The 23,454-nt window shown below is 49.0% G+C and overlaps 1 protein-coding gene across 1 annotated transcript; it reads left to right on the top strand.

Moving 5' to 3' along the window:
• Positions 1-1,041: 1,041 nt before the first annotated feature.
• On the top strand, positions 1,042-22,946 carry vit (vitrin; the record flags this gene model as incomplete). The annotated part of the gene is made up of 23 exons (XM_084470931.1): positions 1,042-1,173; positions 5,487-5,574; positions 6,190-6,255; positions 6,607-6,763; positions 7,051-7,184; positions 7,818-7,895; positions 8,295-8,486; positions 8,979-9,026; positions 9,428-9,460; positions 9,554-9,604; positions 10,579-10,647; positions 11,962-12,027; positions 14,285-14,359; positions 14,653-14,718; positions 15,258-15,320; positions 16,202-16,264; positions 18,186-18,233; positions 19,214-19,279; positions 19,400-19,547; positions 20,129-20,232; positions 20,963-21,189; positions 21,884-22,397; positions 22,768-22,946. The coding sequence occupies exons 2-23, from the start codon at positions 5,541-5,543 to the stop codon at positions 22,944-22,946; spliced, it is 2,481 nt and encodes an 826-aa protein (XP_084327057.1). The 5' UTR covers positions 1,042-1,173; positions 5,487-5,540.
• Positions 22,947-23,454: the final 508 nt, after the last annotated feature.

Raw genomic sequence — 23,454 nt, forward strand, 5'->3', positions numbered from 1 at the left:
TCTTGAATATTTGACTTGGAATAAACTTGAATTACGCTGTACTTGAATGATCAAAAAAAGGCAGACATTTTTATACTGTGGTCCTGCCAAACACCGACAACCTGTGCATGTAAGCCTCTTAATAAACAACATTCCAACGAATGGTGATTCACATGCCCTTTTGCACAAGTTTTAATTTGTCATTCTGGGCCGTCCCTCCCCCCCCCCTCACTCAAAATAGCATCGTGCTCTTAGAAATCATGTGCATTGTGTCGTTAAGTGGTGCTTGCACATTTAGCCATAATGCAGGCAAATGAAAACGTATTTTGCTAGATTAAACTGCAGTCTGTAATCTCGGTGAGTTAAATGAAGCATGACGACATTGAGACGCATGAGTCACACAATGCCACGTGATCCTCTTCCCAGTTGTTCTTTCCTTTATCCCACGCCTGTTGCCAAGCAGCACTTTTCCTACTGAAGCCCGGTCATTCCCAATTGGAAATGTCATCCCACTTATGGGTTCCTACACGTTTAGTTCACGGATGCATGCATCACGCAGAGTCCTCGGCACAGTGACAGTCAGCAAGCATCCCCGCGCCGTGATGAGTACATGCGTGAGTGCATGCATGCGTGCGGGAGTGCCGTTAGATAATTAGAAATTTAGGAAATGTCAAATCAAAGCAATCACAATTTGTTTACATGTGACCAGACCAAGGAATTAAAAATCTTGTTTGGCTGTATAAACTCCAGGAATGCGTTAGGCCTACACACGTGGAGTAGCATTGCGCAACACTGGGTTTTGCACAACGCAAAACAAGCGTGTTAATCAACTAGCTATAACGTTCCACAAAATGTTTGAATTTGATATGAGCAAGCATCCTCCACTGCTCGCCCTAGGCCGAGCTCTGCAGGCCAGCGGGAGGGTGCGCTACGAGTGGGGCGGGCAGAGGGAGGGGGGGGGGGGGGGGGGTATGCTCTGCTGTGGCCCCATCCCGTTCACTGCTACTCCTAACGTGCGCTCCTCCATAACTCCGCTCAGGCAGCATTTCTCCAGGTCCCACTGAAGGAGACCAGTGATAGTGCACATGCCTGATCATGCACATTGCTCCTCACACGAACGGAGAGCATCGATTCTGAGCACCGCGCTGCCGGGGAATTGTTGCTTTGGGAATTTGTTTTGTTTTTACCTTGCAGGTAAGTTCGCGTCTCCGTTTTTTAAATTAATTATTTTATTGTAATTTGTGTTATTACACTGATATTGGCTGCTGGATCTGCGCTGATCACGTTGAATAGGCCTACTAATACAAGGTGGAATTCGCAGTTTACTTGGAGTGGGGTTATTTTTACCACGTTGTTGAGGAATCGTCAAAGATCTTAGAAGCGATCAGGTATCGTGATGATAACAAAGCCTTAATAAACGTGTTTGCGACACATTGGAAACCAGTGGTCCTTTAAAAACAAAAAAACACACAGAGGTTGGCAGAGAGCCACTGAAAGCCTCAAATAACCTTCTAGAAATGGGTTTATTGCCCCGAGATCAGGACGCCCCAGACTGCCCCAGCAGAGCCTGAGTGGAGGGGCTTCCAGCTCAACGCTCTCTCCCCTCCTGGTTGTCCCAATCTGTGGAGGTGACGAGCATGTACCTGACAGCCTCCCCCGTGGGTAATGGTGGGGGTAATTTAAACCTCATTATCTTTATGACTATAATTATTAGGCTATCCTTTACCTCGTAAAGCATCTCTCTGTCAAGCCTGCATCATGACTTGGAAAACAGGAGCCACCAATTCTCCACTTCATGTTATTAAAGGGGACCTATTAATAATCGGAGGTATTTTCCACCTACAACATGTCCAGCAGCAATATTCAAGATCCGGCTTGCAACACAGGCAGTGCCAGGTTTTAAAGTAATCACGCCGGTGTTATGCCTGATAAACAAACACAGCCTCAAATGAAAAGACTGTGAAGGCGATTGACCCTGTAGAGACTTGTTGGGTTTTCATTCGGCTCTGATCTGTCCAATAATTCACAGTTGGCTTGCTGCTACAGCATTTTAGCCCATGCAATGTGTGTACTGGCACCTGTGAACACGTTCAGTTGTGTGTTTCCGGCGATTAAGACATGGCACCAATCACAAAGTGCACGACTGTCCAACCAGGGTTCGCCAATAGGTAATGTGCTCACACGGCACACTATCAGGAGTAGAGTATACAGCCTGTCAGGATTTGACGACCGTGCTTCCTTCCCTAAGCCCCCCCACTCCCCATGCACCTCGACGAGGAATGCAGTGCTGCTGAAATGTAACACTGAGTTAACCTAAAGTTAAAGGGGAGGGGGGGAAAAACGAAATTAAGTTGCATGAAATTAGATCTACACTACAATATGCACCGTATTACACCACAAATGTTGAATTTCTTTGAAATCCACAGTAGGGAGCCAAGTGTCTGTGACAGGAAAACAGAGCACACCAAAGCTATTGTATGTCTCAGTCTTTGAAACACACCTAGAACAACTGCAAGTCATGTTTTGCACTCACCAGCCCCCTCTATTACCCTCATCTCACCACGTAAACATTTGGTAAAAACAATGCGTTGCCCTACTTTCATTAAGGGCGGATTTTGCCCAGCACTGTATCAGATTTCGGCTAGTCATGTTGAGTTTCCACATAAAGCAAAGAAAAACACACACACACACACACACACACACACACACACACACACACACACACACACACACACACACACACACACACACACACACACACACACACACACACACACACACACACACACACACACACACACACAGGAGCTGAATCACTCACTTCAGGGCAGACTCACAGCCCTGGCTTTGTGCACAACAACTTCCCCTTGTTTCGTTTTCAAATTCATTTTTTTATACATGTCTTTGCTGTATGACACACACTTGTAGCAAACGATGTGCACAATGAAACCAGTTCTTGACACACCATCATCTCTGGTGTCATGAACAGCCAACAGGATCGAGTTTCATTCATGCAGGTAGCAAAGGGGAACACACCGGTACGCTCCGAGCGATTAAGGTGTCTGGCGTTCAGCACAGGTGGGTCGGGCCCTTTCGACCAGATTTACAACGCAAATACAGTACGTGACCCCGCCGTCCCACCTGCGCTCGTCGTGATTTACGTTGATTAGCGGATACCGCTGCAGACGCCCGCACATACCGTGACAAGCGCCATCCATCTAGCGCTGCCTGAGTGCTGTGTGGGGTTGTCCCATCCGTCTTCACGCGATGTTGCTCAGGGTTTTTTAATCAACAGACCTGAGAGCTGTGCCCTGGCACATCTGCTCACCAGCATCCATTATGTGTACGGAAACTTCCCCTGTGTTGGGGGTTCAGACGCAATAGATCTGGGGCCGTGGAAACTGCGGCATACATGCACACACACACACACACACACACACACACACACACACCCACACACACACACACACACACACACACACACACACACACACACACACACACACACACACACACACACACACACACACACACATGCCCTTCGACATGAAAGGCACAGCAGAGTTATGAAGTGATTGCGATCCATCTTACCTACATTTGACGCAGGACATCGGGAAGGCCCGGGCATGTGTGTGTGTGTGTGTGTGTGTGTGTGTGTGTGTGTGTGTGTGTGTGTGTGTGTGTGTGTGTGACGCGGATTCCTTAAAAGGTGCTTGACAAGTGGTTGACGTGAGGCCTTGATTCATCCAGCGGAGATTGCTGACTCAACCACACATACACACACACACGCACACACACACACACACACACACCTTCCCGCCATCACCCTGCCATCTGCCTCAGCTTGTTCCCATCATGGTGCATATTGTACTCTCCGTGCAGCGGGGATTCAGCTTGTCAAAGCACACCGCTGTGGAAAAAGCGATGTCAACGCTTATGAATGTCAGCAGAAATTGCACCAGAGGGCTTTATTACGGACGCTTTGAATGCAGCGCGTTGCCGAGAGACATGTTCTCTCACCTCAGGGTGGAGGGAAAGTGAATCTACAGGAGTGGATCCCACCGTCGTTGGAATCAAATGATTACCAGCGCTGGGACGGTTCAGGGAGCCGGGCTACGAGACATGCAGAGCGTGCAGACATGTGCATTGTTTTAGAAATCTCATCATCATCATCTGATTAAATATTTCCACTTCATCTGATGCTACTACTGCACCCCCACCACCACCACCACCACCCCCCCCCGAGCTGGCCACCGCAGGGCCAGACACAATGTCCTTCTCAGTGGGTGGCACGGCATTCCATTGTCCAGGGGGAGACTTCAGTCATTACCTCGGCGGGTGATGAGTTCTGCCCGGCCGCCCTGGCACACACTCTGAGACCGGCCATTCTGACCCCCCCCCACCCCCTGCCCCGCGCCTGGCAGCGCTACCCCTCTCGAGCCGCTGCTGGGTTTGTGACGGACGTCTGGCATCAGAAGCTGAGCTCCAGTGTTCCAGTGAAAGCTCCTCTGCGTTATTACTCCCGCGGTGTCATTAAGAGGGCTTGTGGTGCGTGACATAAAGGTGTCTGTCTCCGCAGGCACCCGGTCTGTCCAGGTTCATGTTTACACAGGCTCCTTAGTAGGGCTTCATCTCTTTGTGTGGGATCTCTCTGGTGACTGTGCATATCACTGTAAGGGCTTTCTGTTTGTGTACTGTAACTATAGCACCTTCATCACATCTCGGCTTGAGGAACTTCCAAATGTAATAAGGAGGGAAATTACAGTTCCCCGTTTCCGACGATGAGTGATATGTTGGTTAGATGAAGCACGCTGTGTTTAGAGATGGAGACATCAAATATTTAGATTTTGGCTGACTTTCTGCCCAAATGCTGCACATGAAGTTCAAACATGTCTCAGATTATTTCAGATGTTTACGAAAGCGTGTAGTGGAACAGCAAGCCAGGTGTAATAACAATAGATACTAATGGACGTCGAGATACCCTGCACGTGAACTCATATGAAGTAACATTGGATCACGGACACACAACAGAAAAGCAGAAGCTGATAATGTTACACCTTTGTAACTACATTCACTTAGTACTTCAAAAGCTACCTCAAAATCTACCTCATCTAAATGTTAAGGTTACTTTTAACCTCACTTTTGTGCCAAAGTATTTGAATGGCTTTAGGTGTTATAAGGATCCAACACATGAGCCTCAAGTTTCTTTCAAAACAAATGTAGCATAAAAGGGATGGCTGCCGTTTCAAACTTTCTAGAGGAACTCCTTTGGCTCAGTGAGAGGATTGAAGGAAGATACAAATTGTGATATCTGCCTAACTCTACTCTCCTAACGCTGCTGATTCACTATGCCTCATTGGCTATATCTATGTAGCCTATTGGCTATATCGGGCTATATCTCAGACTTACAGTAAAGGTAAAATAATCCAATGCGTTTTTTAGTTTTTCCGAAAACCTGAAAAGATATGCTATGAGGCTAACAAAATGGTTTCTCTCTCTCTTCCTAGTGTCAGGTTGAATGAGGACATCTCCCTGATCTTCTGAACCGGCCACCCCGCACCATGATCAGAGCACCTGTCATCGCCATCGGCCTCGGTAACGTCTCTCCGTCATTCTCTCTCTCCCTCTTTCATTCTATAGCTTTCCCTCTCTCCTATCTCTTTCATTCTATAGCTCGCTCTCTCTCTCTCTCTCTCTCTCTCTCTCTCTCTCTCTCTCTCTCTCTCTCTCTCTCTCTCTCTCTCTCTCTCTCTCTCTCTCTCTCTCTCTCTCTCTCTCTCTCTCTCTCTCTCTCTCTCTCTCTCTCTCTCTCTCTCTCTCCTATAGCTTGCTCTCTCTCTCTCTCTCTCTCTCTCTCCCTCTCATCCTTTTGTCTCTCCCTCCTGTCGATCTCCAGGGCTCTCTATTGTTCTCCACCTGACCGCACAGCTCCCCACACATTACAGTGTCATGTCGTTTGGTCTGCCACAACAATCAAACAAGTCTCAATGGTGATCCCTGCGGATTACACCGTCGCCGCTACGCATGTCTTCATAACGGGGCTGAATCCATCACTATTAGCTGGTTGTTATCGTGGCCAGTGGATGGCAACCGAACACAAATACCCTGCGACACACAAAGCCTCTGTGTACAGTAAACACGCCGGCGGTCGTGTTACCTTGACTACTGTTGCATGAAGCCATCTTGTCTCACCCCCCACACCCCCCACAGCTCTCCTAGTGTCTTGTGTTTGCTTGGCCAAGCCCAACGGATCGAAGAACAAGAAGCCCAAGCAAGGTACACACACACACACACACACACACACACACACACACACACACCTGTAACCCCGGGTTCACCCCTCTACTGTATTATCCACCATCACATCCATCCTGTATATCGCTTGAGGTGCTCCTTTCATTCAAATGCATTTTTAATAAAAAATGGGCCAAAATCCATAAGCCCCAGTGGAAGAAGAGCATGCCAAGCATTTTCTGGTTGTTATATAAAAATATTTTTTATATTAGATAGATGTTCGTACCATCATCTTAAGGCAGGGGGGAAGGTTGGGTTTCACAACCCCTACTTTACCCACTGGACCCCCCAGGATGGTACGGTCCTTGACCCCTCCCCCCCGTCTGTCTCCAGTGGTCCCAGCCATAGAGTGTGACGTCCGAGCGGGGAAGGTCAACCTCCCAGAGTTCATAGTGAAGTGCCCCTCCCACTGCAAGGAGTCCAAACAGCAGGTCTACGGCACGGGGGTGTTCGCCTCCATCTCCAGCATCTGCAATGCGGCCATACACAAGTATCACAGTCGTTCCACATCTCTATTTATGTAGATGTATTGTTTTCAGACGAGATTTATAGACGAGATTTATAGAGGAAATACACTGGATGGATTGACTCGTGAATGGGCACGTTTTATTTTTGAGAAAATTTCTAGTTACGATTTTTGTTTTAATGGAGTAAATAGTTGCAGTAGAAAAAGCACATAGTGCAGCTTTAAGTTCTCATAAACTAGGTTCATGGGTTTTTCTTGCCTCATCGTATTTTAGTCTTGGTAATGAAAGCTCTCGCTCTTCTCCCTCTCAGTGGGATCATCACCAACTCCGGGGGGAAGGTCATCGTGAAGAAGATGCCGGGGCAGAATGTCTACAAGGGGAGCAACTCCAACGGCGTGCGCTCTCTCTCCCTGCCCAAGTGGAGGGAGTCCTTCGTCGTCTCAGGTACCCGACAACGCAATATGCAATATGTCACAAAACAACTATTGTAAAGACTAACAAATGTAGAATAAAAGCGATGGCTGCCATTTCAAATTTTCTAGAGAAACTCCTATGGCTCAGTGAGAGGATTGAAGGCTAAGATACAAATCGATTGTGATATCTGCCTTACTCTACTAACACGGTTGATCCTACTATTTGATCTTTGATCCTACTATTTATATCTGATCAGTACAAAGTAATACTAGTACCAATACTAATACGATATCACTACACACCACGATATATACACACTTATTGTATGTTTGTTGTACGTCCTTGCACTTAAAAATAGTACTTAGCATCGTGTATCATCTTATCCTAGCTATCATTGTTGTATACGGGGAATGGGTTACCTAACAATTGTTAGTGCTTGGCACTCGGTTCTATGTACATCCTTAATGCACCGACAGCGATATATTGCTGTTTATCTTTCTTCCGACAAATGTACTTATTGTGAGTCGCTTTTGATAAAAGTGTCTGCGAAATGCCCTAAATGTAAATGTAAATTACAACACATCTTGCTCTCACAATAAGTAAATCAAAACGCTGTAATGGAGTAAAAGTGTTTTTAGCATTGTTATCATTGCTGTGTTTCAGTGGGGAAGCCAAAGAAAGGAGTGATCTACCCCTCCACCCTGTTCTTCACCCCCTCCAGACCGACCTACGTGAAAACCAGTGAGCAGTCCCACCTTTCACTTGAATGGAATTTTCCCCTCAAATATGAATAGGGGAAAAACACGCCGGTGTACCTGACAGAACTCGACGCATCACGTTTTGTTACAGTTCAAAAGATCACTCGTTTGGCTTTGGCTCCTTGAACCCTCTCCAGGCGTAAGGAGCCATGAGCAGGGTCTAAGAATGTGAAGAATCCATGAGCGCAGCACCGTAGCTCTATAGCACCGTAGCTCTATAGCACCGTAGCTCTATAGAGTCATAGCTCTATAGCACCGTAGCTCTATAGCACCGTAGCTCTATAGAGTCATAGCTCTATAGCACCGTAGCTCCAGTGTTTCCGCTCTTGTGTCATTATCGTTTGATCAACATCGCCTTCACCCTCCTCCTTGCGCCTTACAGGCCAGAAGGAAACCACGACAACGACGGCACCCGAGCCCATCACGACCACAACGCCTGTCCCTACCACCACCACCACCACCACCACCACCACTACTCAAGCACCCACCACCACCACCACCACGACTACCACCACCACGCCCCTGCCCACCACCACCAAAGCACGCACCGCAATCCATAAGATCAGGGATGCAGGTAGGGGACACGTTCATGATGGATAAACAAATGTGACTGTTATATTTGTCACACACACACACATTTATAGTCACATATTCACATACATGTTTTGGATCCATGTATGTGATGTGAAGGATTGCGTATTCACTTGGATGCAGAAATAACAGAAATGATCACGTGTCCTGATTATCTCCAAAGAGACGATCCAATAGTGTCAATCCAAAACGAACGATCCAACCCACTGCTTTGGCAGCCTCCTGAACCATCATCAAATGAAAAGCTCACCATGCCTTGTTTGTTTCTTTGTCTGTTGGCCTGGTATATTTATCTATACCCAAGACCAACATGCTGATGTATAACAAACCACATGTACTGTCCCTCTGTCTCTCTCCCCTTCCTACCCACCTCCCTCTCCCACCCATCCACCTCCCTCTCCCATCCATCCACCACTTTTCTTCATCTTTCTCCCTTCTATTTGCGTGAATGTCCCCGTCTCTCTGTCCTACGCAGGCAGCAGCCACCCCTATTTTGCCTCTGTGGCCGCAGCTGCTAGTTCAAGTAAGTGAAGCCAGCAGGGGGCTCGGTGAGGGCAGGATGCGGTGGTGCTGGCTCAGGGGTGGGGGGGAGCTTTGCTTAGCTGGTGGGCCTGCTGCTGATGGTGGTGGTGGTGGTGGTAGTGGGGTTAGCCCAGGACAGCCACGGTGCTTGTGGATGAGGTGAACAGCGTTGGTGCTGCTGTCACACTAGTCCTATGGGACTGTAGTGTGCCCCGGTGGGAGGGCACTTGGGTTCAGTTCGTAAAAGAATGAAACACGTTTGATTTCATTTCACGGTTTTTGGGTTACCAGATGTGGTGGTGGTCGAGGCGTATGTATGTTGTGTGTAAGCATTACAACAAACAAGTGTATTATTTTACACCTAAATTCGCCCACCTTGTGTTACTCTCAACACTGCTGTAGGGCAGACTCAGACCGGCAAGGCGCCCAGTCAAGGTATGTTTACATTCTCAGATTTGAAAAAGATCTTGGGAAACTGTTTTGACTGAATATCACGTGGTATAATAACAAACACGCCTGCGTTTCTAGTACTCAGAGGAAGTGTCTATCCGAATAGATTCCCAGCACGTGTAAATCAAGGTAAACCCTGCTTTAATTATCCTGATGTGTCACTTTTATTTATATATGTCTGTGTTTGGATGTAGGGTTACATACGTACATGCACTCACCCTTAACTACACAACACACACAAAAACACACACAAAAACACACACACACACACACACACACACACACACACACACACACACAGCGTTGAACAACACACATCTAAAGTAAGCATATTTATACATGTACTCACACTGCCCTGTTCTCACCGGGCCAAATGCTTTAGACTCTGCATGCCATCTCAGTTGCCTGCTGCTGCACAGCGCCATTACTTTGACAGCACCGCTAAAACCAAGGGACCGGAAGGCTCCAGCAGAGCCTGTTTTGTTTAATCGTATTTTGTTATCTCAAAAAGTAGAATCCTTTGAAATCCCAGTATTCAAAACTGTGGAAGGACGAGTGGAGGTTTACGTTGTTATGTCCGTCTAGATGTGAACCGTTGGCGGAAGGCAGCATCAAATGTATGATGTTTATCTTGGTGTCTCTGATATTCCCCCCATAGCCAACAAACAGTACGGGGCAACACAGCTGTATTAAAGGTGTGATTAGCCAGTACAAGTTAGAAAATCGGCCTTTCCCTGTGCCCTACTAGTGGGCGTGTCCATCCAGCATACATGGAGGTGGACACGCCCACTCGTGATCACACTCACACCCGGTGGCATAATATCACTCCTTTAATCATGTGTTCTTTGTGTGGATACTCTTGTTCGGCCGGTCTTCGGCAAACAGTAAAGCCGTCTTCTGCAGCTGCAGCTCTGTGCTACTAACACCTTGTACACCTGCTTTCAACGTCGTCGCACGCCACTCCTACACAAACACGTTGTTTACCGGCATCACGGCCACAGTGTGGTACGACCTCCTCTGTTGTGTTACCCTTGATGTCGTCGTGTTGTGTTGTGTTGTGTTGTGCTGGAGTGCGTTGTGTTACATCTCTCCTGGGGCCGCAGGTCTGCGCAGACCCGAGGCGGGGGCAGGGTCCACGGTTCGAAGGCAGCCCGTCGCTCCAGTTGGCACAGGTTAGTCTTTGATACACACTCGCGCACGAGCACGCACACACACACACACACACACACACACACCTTGAGAGACTGAATAAAAAAATATTAAGAATGAAAAAACATTCCCATCTCAGAAAACCGAATCACACACATTGTGGGTCGGCGGTGAAGTGATGAACACACACTCTGAAAGACAAACATGTGGCGCAAGTGTGGATTGCCGTTTGCAATACAGGCCCATTCACGCACACATGACCGCCAGGGTCCGGGAGTTGTGGGTCTCACTGCCCCCCCCGGACAAACACAACCTAACAAGTGCTCACTCAGACATGTATGCACGAGAATCGACTAATTACCCACATACCGGCGCTAGGAAGTATACACACACACACACACACACACACACACTACCATTACTTACATGTAAACACACACATACCAATACTAATATGTACAAGTGTAGAGACACACAGACCAGTTTGAATGTGTACACATGTAGACACTCAAACATACCAGTACTAACCTGTACACATGTTCACAAACAGACCAGTACTAACATTCACTCTCACACACACACACGCACGCACGCACGCGCGCACACACACACACACACACACACACACACACACACACACACACACACACACACACACACACACACACACACACACACACACACACACACACACACACACACACACACACACACACACGCACACGCACACGCACACGCACACACCAGGTCAAGGTCAATAGCGGGAGGCAGCCGGGGAGCAGATGGTTGTTTTACTGAGAGATAGTGAAAGCAGAGATCCAGGAGCCCTCCGGGGTTTGACCTCTTACCCCTCCTGGCTTCTGGCCGTCACCGTGATCTTGTGATCTCCAGCCACTCATCCACTGCGGCCCCGCCGCCACGGCATTCCTCCCCAAAGCCTCTGCAGGGTCACACGGCACTCATCACCCCTCAGCGTATGCCTATAGCCATATTCCCGACCACTAAGATGAAAAGAACAAATGTTTGTTTTAGGACCTGTAAATACTCTGAGTGGGAAAAGCCTTTTGACTGCTGGGGAAAAATAGTGAAACAGTGGGGCTGCATTTTTAGATGATGGAAGCCTCTGCCCCAACTCCCTCCTCCATCTTTCTGACTCTCTCTCTCTCTCTCTCTCTCTCTCTCTCTCTCTCTCTCTCTCTCTCTCTCTCTCTCTCTCTCTCTCTCTCTCTCTCTCTCTCTCTCTCTCTCTCTCTCTCTCTCTCTCTCTCTCTCTCTCTCTCTCTCTCTCTCTCTCTCTCTCTCTCTCTCTCTCTCTCTCTCTCTCTCTCTCTCTCTAGCCTTTAACAGGGTGCAGCCGGCCCCAGCAGCTGAGAGGAACCCCAGCGCTGGCCAGTCCAACCCCGGTAAGAACCAGCAGGCCCACGGTGGGGGATTATTATAAATAGTGGAGGAGGGTGGGAGTAGGATGATGCATGACAACTTCTGCACCCCACCCATCCCCGCTCGAGAGAGGACCCCTGAGCTCACCAGTACAGAATGATCAAGACTTCACCAGAACAAATCTCTGTCTGAGGCTGTGGTTCGACGGTGGATTAACCCGAGAGGGCAAACATGCGAGCCTTGATTGAAGGCATCGGGGAATGAGACGGCTCAAAGATTAACTAGTCACAAGAATTAGGCCCTGTCCCATTTCTCCCCCTTCCCCTAGATTTGAGCCCTAACCCTAGATTTTGCGTGTTCCCGCAAATTACTTAGTAGGGGAGCAAGGGGGAGTGCTGTTTTTCCCTTAAAATCAACCCTTGAACTCTAGCCAGCTCAGTAGTTGACTTGCAGCTAAGGGCACTCAAAGCAAGTGTTCTTGTTAAGGGGAGAGAAATGGGACTGGGCCTTGAGTCTTGGTTATTCAGTCAGCGAGTTAGTTAGTTGACCCCACAGGGAAATCATTTCCCACAAAACGGTGCGTCACGAGGAGAAACAAAACTACACCTTGACACACATCACTACACAAATACAGCAGACGGTAATGACACACACGTTGTTACACAGCAGCGCACACTCGACCAGTGGCAGGCGAGATCACCACAAGAACACGAGTCATAGTTCCGTCAGCGAGTGTCCCCCGGCTCACTAGGCATCGGTGAACTCGGAGTACAGTTGGCGGCGCCCTCCTCAGATAAGAGCAGGCTGAGTAATGAAGTGTTGTCAGTGCCGCGATACCAATCTGGCGACCTGATCTCATGTGCTCCGGCCCTCGTCGGCCCCCGGCCCCCGCCGGCCCCCGGCCCTCGCCCCTCCGCTGGTAAATGCTCAGAAACGTGGAGCGCGATGAAAGGCGAAACACCACGCAGTCCTGTGTTGTGACCAGAGGGAGGGAGGGAGGGAGGGAGGGGAGGGGGGGCAGAGGGGAGAGGGAGGGAGGGAGAGAGAGAGCGGAGGGGAGCCAGAGGGGAGGGAGAGAGAGGGGGGAGAGAGAGAAGGATAGTGAGGGTGAGGTGGGGGGGGAGCGAGGGAGGGAGAGAGAGATTGATAGAGAGGTAGAGGTGAGAGGGAGGGAGAGAGGGAAGGAAAGAGAGGGTGAGGTGGGAGGGGGGGAGGGAGGGAGAGGGAGAGGGAATGAAAGAGGGTGAGGTGGGAGGGAGGGAGACATAGATCGCAATCCATGCATCTTTTCTAGAATAGGAGTCTAACCCTCTGATCAGCCTTCTAAGGAATGTGCTTCTTTGTGTTTGTGAAATACAAAAAACATGGTCGAAACCGTCTTGCCCAAAAGGTGTACAGAGGCCTCCTGTGGTTGCAACAATCACAGACAAAGATAAGGGAGATTAACGGGGTGTGTGTTGAAGTAAATCCTCTAAAACCACCCGTTTCAGGGTGAATAAAACCCCACTGTCTGCTGCTCTCTGGATGGGCTCTCGACCAACGGCAAATGGCCCTAATCTCTGCGCCGGCCGAGTATACTGTCCCTGGTTTGACACCAGTGCTACAACAATACTCCCACGCCTCACCGGGTCTCCCAGACCGGCTCCCCTGGTCAACAGAGACCCTGTACTGTGGCTCCACTCATACGGGCTGTTGTGCTTTAACGAGCTCCACGTCCACCGTAAAGGGAGAGGTTAATTAACGTGTGTCGCTGCGGGTCAGCTAAAGCGGGCCGCCAAAGTGTAGGGTGCTGCCACGGTGTTTGTCTGGACCGTTTAAGGTCAACAGGTATTCCGTCGTCTCCTACGTCTAAACAGCCGGCCCGATGCTCGACACTAAAGTGGGTCTCCGTCACTGCCTGACTGACATTCTGTCCGTGCGCCTGCGCCGGCCAGGGAGCCTGAGTGCGTGCCCCTGAGCAAACAAAAAAGCAGACAGCAGGGTTGGGATTCCTGTGCGTTTGGGGTTATCTTTCTGCCCCGAAGGTAGGAACAACAGGAGCCGGTGCGCAATGACTGAATGGAAAGCAGGCTGTAGTCAGGGCCTCACTGCGCGTCTCCTGCTGATGGTGTCAGAGTCTCCATGCTGGGGATAAATACATTTTGCATGACCCCCCCCCCCCCGATCCCACCGCCGTGACCGCTCTGTTGAGATCCCAGATAGGCCGGCCCTCTTGAGTGACAGCTGCTGATGCCGCTCTTAATGAAACCAGGTGCTCTTCTCCAACTTCTTCCTGTACAGCTTTTCCACGACGGGATTGGCCGCCACCCGCCTTCGCACGTCCTGATTGGTTCCCCGGCGCCAGACGACCGGCAGGTATCACGTCACAGAGGACGGACTGTCCGCCCTCATCATTTAACCCTTCATAAATCCCCTCTAATCACAGGACAGGTTAACAGTCTTAGGGTGAACTCGTGTTGAGGTGAACGGACGATAGTTTACCGAGCATTGTTTATGTTAAACCTCAACCACGAGTAGGATTTAGGAGAGCATAAAACATTGTTGCTAGGTGTTACAGGCCCGATCGGGCTTCAATTAGCGATCAGTTGCGAAGCATAACCTCTGCCCTTGCTGATCGGTCCCACCCTCTCCCCTCACTGTCCAATCAGACGTCAGCTACGTGGCTCCGGACTCTGGCTACACCTGGGGCGAGACGGACACACCTGAGGCCGCACGTAAGTCAACACAAACCTTCTATCTTGCGCCTCCCCCCTCCCTCCCCCTCTCTCCCCCTGTCCCAGGAGCATGCCCCCCTCACCCCCCATTCCTGCACCCCCTCCATGTATATCTGCTTCTGATACATGTCTGAATGTAAACAAAGTTAAACCTGGTATCCAATGATTGGCTCTCTTCTTTCAGTGTGTAAGTGTGTCCATATGACCGGCCTGGCTCTCAGGGCTGGGGGGCTGGCTGCTGGGTGGGGGGGGGGGGGTAATGCCTTCTGTATGCCTGCCATATGGAGAGGCTCTCCCTCCCTGTAATGTATGCCACAGCCGGGATGATACAGCCGGGTTTATTGTTTACGCATGTCAATAAAGACGGCGCTAGCGGAATAGTCGGCACGTGGGAATTCCTTTCATTGGTATGGGATTGGTTAGATGTATATAAAATGTATAAGAGAAGACCACATCCCAACCATGAAAATGTGTGGGTTCTTCTCTTTACGGGCAAACTGGTGGGACTACTAATGGGGCTTAACGCCATCCTCTTCTAGCTCGTCAATACAGGCCTGACATGTCAGAGTATGAGCGCTGGTTTTATAACTATGGACCGTACCGTAAGTGACTTTCTACTTTATTCACTGGGAACTAACACACGTCTATGGGTTGGGTTGTTTTGATGCTGTCTTGACGCACACACACACACACACACACACACACACACACACACACACACACACACACACACACACACGCACGCACACACACACCTTATTCAATACGTTTATATGCACAAACACACAGCCACTAACTCATGTGAAGACTCAAGCACACTCACCTTTCCAATCGCTGACTCTGATACTCTTGTTTACTGCTATTCCTTTAGTATTTTTTGCTGTTATTTATGAAAGTGAAGATCGATGCTTAGGTTTCATTATCCAATGTAAACTTTCTCTCCATTATAACAAAACTACACCATTAAGCATGACCCGAGCTATGTAAATAACATCACAAATGACGAACGAGCCACACATCAACATCCAGTTCTTTACAACACTGGGACACAACCATAACTCTGCACACTAAACACACTCTAACCTGTGAGACAGCGCCACTCCTGGTGAAACACTGTCATTGCAACTGCACATTATGTTCAGCTGAAACTGCACCAGATGACGCCCATTGCTATGGCTGTTAAGGCAAGGAACATGACAGTGATTGAAGCTGAAGTTTGATTGTAGTGTGGTGCATTTAAAATCACAAGCGTCACAGCAGAACATGCAAACAACCGGTTTCTCTGTAAACCAATCATAAAGACGCCACAAAGCCCTCTCTTAAATGTGAGCCTGCAAGTCGTTTTGATACTGGACTCGATTCCAGTCGATTCAACCATATGTCCTGCAAATTGAAGACATTTGACTTAGAGCTGAAGGTTCATCGTCTGCCAATGTGAGTCCAGATGAGTGTATGTGGTTTTGATGCTTTCTTTTATGTGCAGCACCCCGCTCCCCCGACTCAGAAGGCATTCGCAAACCAGCAGTAGACGCAACCCACACCAGAGGTGAGCCACTGGTGCTGTTATTACCACCCGCCCTCCTCCTGCAGTGCTGCCTCTCACAGGCAGCCGTGACTCGCCTCTGTGTAATTAAACAGAAGTCGATGGGCCTCTTGTTTTGCTGAATTGCGGGTTGTGTTTTAAAGCTCCTGTTGACTTCTTGAAGAACAAGCACCCCTCATATTGTGAGTCAGAGGGTTAGATGTTTAGGAGATTTGTTGCCATGAAATTATGACATTTACACACAAAGCTACAGCTTGTATAACCCAATAGCTGATTAAAAACACAGCGGGTCCGTCCCATAAAAGAGTACTTTAGTTTTAGTTTAGTTCCACAACACCAAAACAAGAGCACAAAACACAGATACCTTTGAGCAGCATACAACAGAACTGAAAGAATACCTAACCAACACAACACGTGCTTGAACAAGCTGCACCATCCTGGGATGCTACAACATAATCCAAAAGGAAAGATCTCACCTGGGGGGTATTCCATCAAAGTCGCTAACGAAAGCGGCGATTAGTTTATTAAGCCTGGTTAGAACTAGCGCCAACTTCCACTTGAGGCTAAAGCCGTTCCATCAACGCAGTTCAGCCGCGCCTTGCTCAGGTTAGTTCAAACCAGGCTCACGTTATCCTGGATTACGCAGGGAGGCTGCCTGGCACAAAAATCGGCCATCTGTTGAATGCGTAAGTAGTATTAAGTGTAACATATTTTAATTGAATATTGACCATGGATTTAAAAGCAGGGAGATAGTCTCGAGTTAACGTGTCGGACTTGCACCCGGTCGACCGGGGTTCTAACCCCACGCAAGTAATTGTAATATAGGAAGGATTACTAGAGAAATCAAATAACTTTTCATGCCATTTATTTTCCATTTCTTTGAATATTCTTAATTAGGGAATTAATAAAATTAATAAAGGGAATTACAAAATGAAGCCAACGCCAAGAATACTACGCATTAGTCTAGACGCGAACTCGGGTCTCCCGTATCACAGGGCAGGTGATAGACCATTCACCCAGCCGCTGATTACTGATCACGTTATAATACATAGATTTGTGTAAAAATGTGTTGAAAAAATAGCCACAGTAATAATAGATAGCAATTCATTGAATTATTTCATTTGCGTCATTTAATCTTAGACCCTTAGTGAAAATATACGCTGTTTGTACTTCATATATGTACATTTATGACAAAATTGTGAGGACTAGGTTTGGCGGAACCTTCTGATGGTACAATTGTTGCTGACAGATGGATTTCTCTGAAACACCGCTCAAGTTAGCCTGACAGTTAACCTGCTCCCGACCAGGTTAGTTTGGTCGGATAAGTTGCCACGGTTACTTAGCGGAGATTCCCTTAAGCCACATTAATGGAACGCAACTCTAGCTGAAAGAAGCCAGGCTAAGCAAAATAAGCCCGGCTTTGGGTTTACCTTGGTTGATGGAATACCCCCCTGGTGTAGAGGATAGTTGGGCCTTCCAGGCCTGAAACCATCCGGTATGGTTTGTGTCTTGAGTCACTTCCAAATAGTCTCCAGTTCTACACTCTGATGGTGGACTGAAACATCAACAACAAGCTAAAGCAGAGCTTTTCCAACCATTTGCGTGTCTTCATGGCCCGCCAACCACCAGAGCCCAAAACACCTGATCTCCTTTGTGTACTTCCTGGTCCCATCTGCCCCTCCCATTGTTTGAATTCCCCTCCATTCACCATCACCTGGCTGTAGCTCCGCCCCCAAAACCACTTAACTCCCAAACTCAATGGCAGTGCCTCTACAGGTTATGCGGTGTGATGCATGAGTCATCTATAAAGAAATAGGCTTAACCATGCACAGGTTCCTTACTGTTTGAACCATATCCACACATTACCAGTAGGAGTGTGTGTATTTTCCGGTCCTGTGCTAACATTGTGGTTCCCTGTGTGCAGTGGAGCCGGTGGATTCCTGGAGGCCAGACGCTCCCTTGTATGAATCAGGTGAGTGGAGACGCCTGGCTCCTTCGCCTCTTTTCCCAAGCTATAGTTAAAGCCTCAGATTTCACGGTTCGGTCCGGAGAAAATACCCCCAAAAACATTGAAACTCAATCAAGGTTATGTCGTGGATCCTTGGGTTTTGTTCTGTCACCTCAGGCATGCTGTGTTTTGGGGTTTATGAGGACGCAGAGAGAGCATGGCGAGATCAAAAGGGAAAACTGTTTTTTTACCGACCTTAAGCTCAGCGTAGGATTCCTGGTTATTTGTTCTGCTTATTCAGCGGCCAATTTAGTCCGCAAAAACATCCAGCCGGCCCGTTTGGGTTCTGACAATCACAGGCTGTAAAGGAGTGTCTAAACTGAGCACTCCCCTGGTTATTCATGCATCTGCTCCTCTGGATGAGAATACTCTTCTGGTAAGTCTTGATATCCACCACTTTAGAGGCAACTGGGTATTCATTTCCACCATGACTGTTGGAACATAATGTCAATGGTACTGTACTAAGTATAAAATGGACAACCACAACCACTGAAAGTAAAGTTAAAGGAGAAATAAAAATGATTTAATTAGTATTTCATTTTATCCAAGCATTTTTCTTGTGAACCAAAATCATAAACAAGTAAAGTTACTCAAAGTAGTGTAGACGTTTAGATCTGTTGCTGGGCTGTGAGACAAGGGAAGGAACATTTGATGTTAATGCCGACCCCTCAGTGGCTCCGTTAATAACAAAAGGGGGATAGAGACAAGTGCCAGGTGAAATGAACTCAAAGTGGGGGACAGAGGCGGGAGACTGGGAGGGAGGGACGTGAGGGCAGGAAAAAGGTTTCTTCAACCAACAGTGGGGGTCACAGAAGGGGCTTGGGCAGGGAGGGGGAAATAGCCCGAGACAAAAACCATATCTAACAAATAATAATACAATCCGAATACAGTGTCTGTACACCAGAGAACCCCTTCCTGATTCCCTGATATGACCCCACCTCCAGGCTTCAACACCCGGGAGCAAGACCCCGTCCCCAGAGCCCCAGAACCAGTGTCACAGGGCGACCCAAGTAGGTTCCTCCTCCAGCACCAACCAGTACCCCTCACACACACACACACGACCCAACACACACCACCCCGCCCCCCTCCTCTGCTCACTGAGACCCCTGACCCCCCCCCCCCCCCCGCAGACTGTAAGGTGGACCTGGCCTTCCTGATGGACGGCAGCTGGAGCATCGGCAAGCGACGCTTCAAGATCCAGAAGGACTTCCTGGCGGAGGTGGCCCAGGTCATCAACCTGGGGGTGGCGGGGCCCATGATGGGGGTCATCCAATACGGGTACCATCGCGTGCCTCTTGTCCCGTAGCCTTAGCCTGCTTTTTGTTGTTCATGCTTTACGATTAGGGTACGTTAATGAACTGTTTATTAACGTTAGGTAATGCAGTGACAAGCATTGTCCTAGTATTAGCCTAGGGGTTGGGGCTGGGGTTAGGGTTAGTGGGTTAGGGATAACCCTAACCCTATTCAATATTGTATCAATTAATACCTTAGTTAACATGAACACCATTACCTTGATAACATGAACACCATTACCTTGATAACATGTACACCATTAGTAAACATGAACACCATTACCTTGATAACATGAACACCATTACCTTGATAACATGTACACCATTAGTAAATAATTACTAGACCATTAGTAAACTGTTTATTAACTGTTAGTTAATTGCTAGTTAATTGTTAGTTCATTTGTTTTACTGCATTAACTAATGGTTATAAATTGGTTGATCAATGCTATTGCAAAGTGTTGCAAAGCCTGTTAGTTTTATAACCTCTGTGTGTCTCATAGAGGAACCTAACTGAGCTGACTGTGGTGATGGTGGTGGTGTTCTGCCTGCTGTCGCCCTGACCCTCAGGGATGACCCAGTGACAGAGATCAGCCTGAAGTCCTACTCCAACTCCCGGGACGTGAAGATGGCCGTGGATAAGATTGCCCAGAAGGGGGGTCTCTCCAACGTGGGTGAGCGATCGAGCTGCCCTGACGAACGCCACATGCAGGCTTTCGTAAACGGCCAAAGTGTGAAAGTGGAAAGCGGGGCAATAATCATGTTTTTACACACTCGTCACTCACTCAATCTCCACTCACATGTTCTCATGCGAGGACGGAATTATGTCTAAATTTGTTGCGAGACGCTGCTAAATTACAGCCTAGCTATTGTAGGCAGTGGTTTTCGCCTGGTCTAACCAGAATGCATTTCTTGGCTTTACCAGCCCTGGGGGTCAGCTTTCAAACTGTAAGTGGTGTTTTTCTGCCTCTCTCTGGCGTCAGCTTTTATTCATTGGACTCTGTGCCCGTGTCCTAAATGCTGCAGCCTGAACCAAAGAGAGTTCTTTATGTTTGCTCTGATGTCCCTACTAATCAGCCGACAATGCCAGTAGTTGGGTTTCGAGTCATCCTTGATAACACATCATCTCCTCTCAGATAGACAACTATTCCGTCAGGCCCGTAATAAGAGCCTATTGAATATGTTCCGTATCTCAGATAGACCAAGGAGAGACTCCACGTCTAACCTCGTATATAATTTAGCATTGAGCACGATAAACAATGTTAATGCATCCCAGATGTTTCACCGTGAGCATCAGGCTTCTCATCTCGTCACCAAACCAAACCCCTACCCCGACACTGAGGTAGCACGTCTCCAGGACGGGCTCTGACCGCACCGCTCTGCTGCCCCCTTGTGTCCCCCCAGGGAAGGCCCTCTCCTTCGTCAACAGGCAGTACTTCAGTGACAGCAACGGGAACCGGGGGTCTGCTCCCAACGTGGTGGTGGTGCTGGTGGACGGCTGGCCCACGGACAAGGTGGAGGACGCCTCGCGGTTGGCCCGCGAGTCCGGCATCAACATCTTCTTTGTCACAATCGAGGGCCCGGACGAGAACGAGAAGCTGAACGTGGTCGAGGCCAACTTTGTGGATAAGGTACTCTTTTCTCACTGGGTTCAGAACCCTTCCTCACTGGGTTTAGTAAGAAGAGCTCTTCCTCACTGGGTCTAGAAGAACTCTTCCTCAAGGAGTTCAGAGCTCTCCCTCATTAGGTTCAGAACTTTTTCTGACTGGGTTTAGAAATCTCCCTCACTGGGTTCAGAATTGTTCTCCACTGAGTCTATAACTCTCCCTCACTGGGTTTAGAACTCTTCCCCACTGGGTTTAGAACTCTTCCCCACTGGGTTTAGAACTCTTCCTCACTGGGTTTAGAACTCTTCCTCACTGGGTTTAGAACTCTTCCCCACTGGGTTTAGAACTCTTCCTCACTGGGTTTAGAACTCTTCCTCACTAGGTTTAGAACTCTTCCTCACTGGGTTTAGAACTCTTCCTCACTGGGTTTAGAACTCTTCCTCACTGGGTTTAGAACTCTTCCTCACTGGGTTTAGAACTCTTCCCCACTGGGTTTAGAACTCTTTCTCACTGGGTTTAGAACTCTTCCTCACTGGGTTTAGAACTCTTCCTCACTGGGTTTAGAACTCTTTCTCACTGGGTTTAGAACACTTCCTCACTGGGTTTAGAACTCTTCCTCACTGGGTTTAGAACTCTTCCCCACTGGGTTTAGAACTCTTCCTCACTGGGTTTAGAACTCTTCCCCAGCAGCCTCATCAGCATGTGTCTCCCCCTGCAGGCGGTGTGTCGCACCAACGGCTTCTACTCCCTGCCCGTGTCCAGCTGGTTCGCCCTGCGCAAGGCCGTGCAGCCGCTGGTGAAGCGCGTGTGCGACACGGACCGCCTCATGTGCAGCAAGACCTGCCTGAACGCCAACGACATCGCCTTCGTCATCGACGGCTCCAGCAGCGTGGGCACGGGCAACTTCCGCACCGTGCTGCAGTTCGTGGCCAACGTCACGCGGGAGTTTGAGATCTCCGACACGGACACGCGCGTGGGCGCCGTGCAGTACACCTACGAGCAGCGGCTGGAGTTCGGCTTCGGGCAGCACAACAACAAGGCGGAGCTGCTGAACGCCATCAAGCGCGTCAACTACTGGAGCGGCGGCACCAGCACGGGCGCCGCCATCACCTACGCCGCCGACCAGCTCTTCAGCAAGTCCAAGCCCAACAAGCGCAAGATCATGATCGTGATCACCGACGGGCGGTCCTACGACGACGTCAGGGCGCCGGCGCTGGCCGTCCACCGCCAAGGTGAGGGGGGGCGGGGGGAGGGGGGGGGAGTACACGACTATAACAAGACTGACCCGAGCCCGATCTGATAGCAAGTGCGACCGATCGCTCGTACCGGTGGTCTCATCACTGCCGTGATGATGAACGGTGGTTAGCCGACAGCCACGCATGCTAATCCTGTGTGAAGGCCCCCCCGTTGCTTCGTCTCCCGTGTGTGTGAAGTCACACAGAGGTGAGAGGTGGGGGTGAGCGTCTGCGTGTGACATCAGCAGGGAGATGTGAGGCCTCTGCATAGCCTGCTCTCTCTCGCCCCCTTGCCCTCCCTCTCTCATTCCGTCTCTTGCCCTCTCTTTCTCTCATTCTCTCTCTCTCTCTCCCTCCCTCTCCCCAGGTGTTATTGCCTACTCCATCGGCATTGCCTGGGCCGCCCAGGACGAGCTGGAGTACATCGCCACCGACCCCGACAAAGAGCACTCCTTCTTCGTTGACGAGTTTGACAGCTTGTACAAGTTTGTGCCCAAGATCATCAACAACATCTGCCAGGAATTCAACTCGCAGCCACGGAACTAAAGCATGGCAAGACTTGGAGGGGGGGGGGGGGGCAGGGCCCTTACTAGGTTAAAGTTCCTGTTGACCAATCAGATTAGGGGAAGGGTGGCTAGGCGGAGGGACAAATTGGGAAGGAAACAGGGAATAGGTGGGGATGGGGTGGGGGGGGCAACGTCAATGTCTATTTGTTAGTTGTACTGTGACATCCGTTAGGGGGGGTCTTAACAGCAGACAGGTTGTAAACGTTAAGCGTTCTTTGGTCCAGATTGCAGTCATAGATTGACTGCAAGGTAATACTATTTGATTGGGACAAGTGGATCAGTGTTTAGAAATTAGGTGAGGGTTAGGGGGGGGGTTGGAAAAAAACAAATGATTTCAAGTTAAAAGGCGTTATCTGGGCGGTAGCTGGGGACCCAAAGGCCAGTGGAAACTTTGTGTATGGATGACAGTCAGTGACGCTAAGGTAACAGGATGTATTCTATCGATGCAATGTACTTTGATGAAATTTAAACTACCTTGTATGGCCCAC

The sequence above is a fragment of the Micromesistius poutassou genome, assembly GCF_964030765.1.
Source record: "Micromesistius poutassou genome assembly, chromosome: 7".
Classification (NCBI taxonomy): Eukaryota; Metazoa; Chordata; class Actinopteri; order Gadiformes; family Gadidae; genus Micromesistius; species Micromesistius poutassou.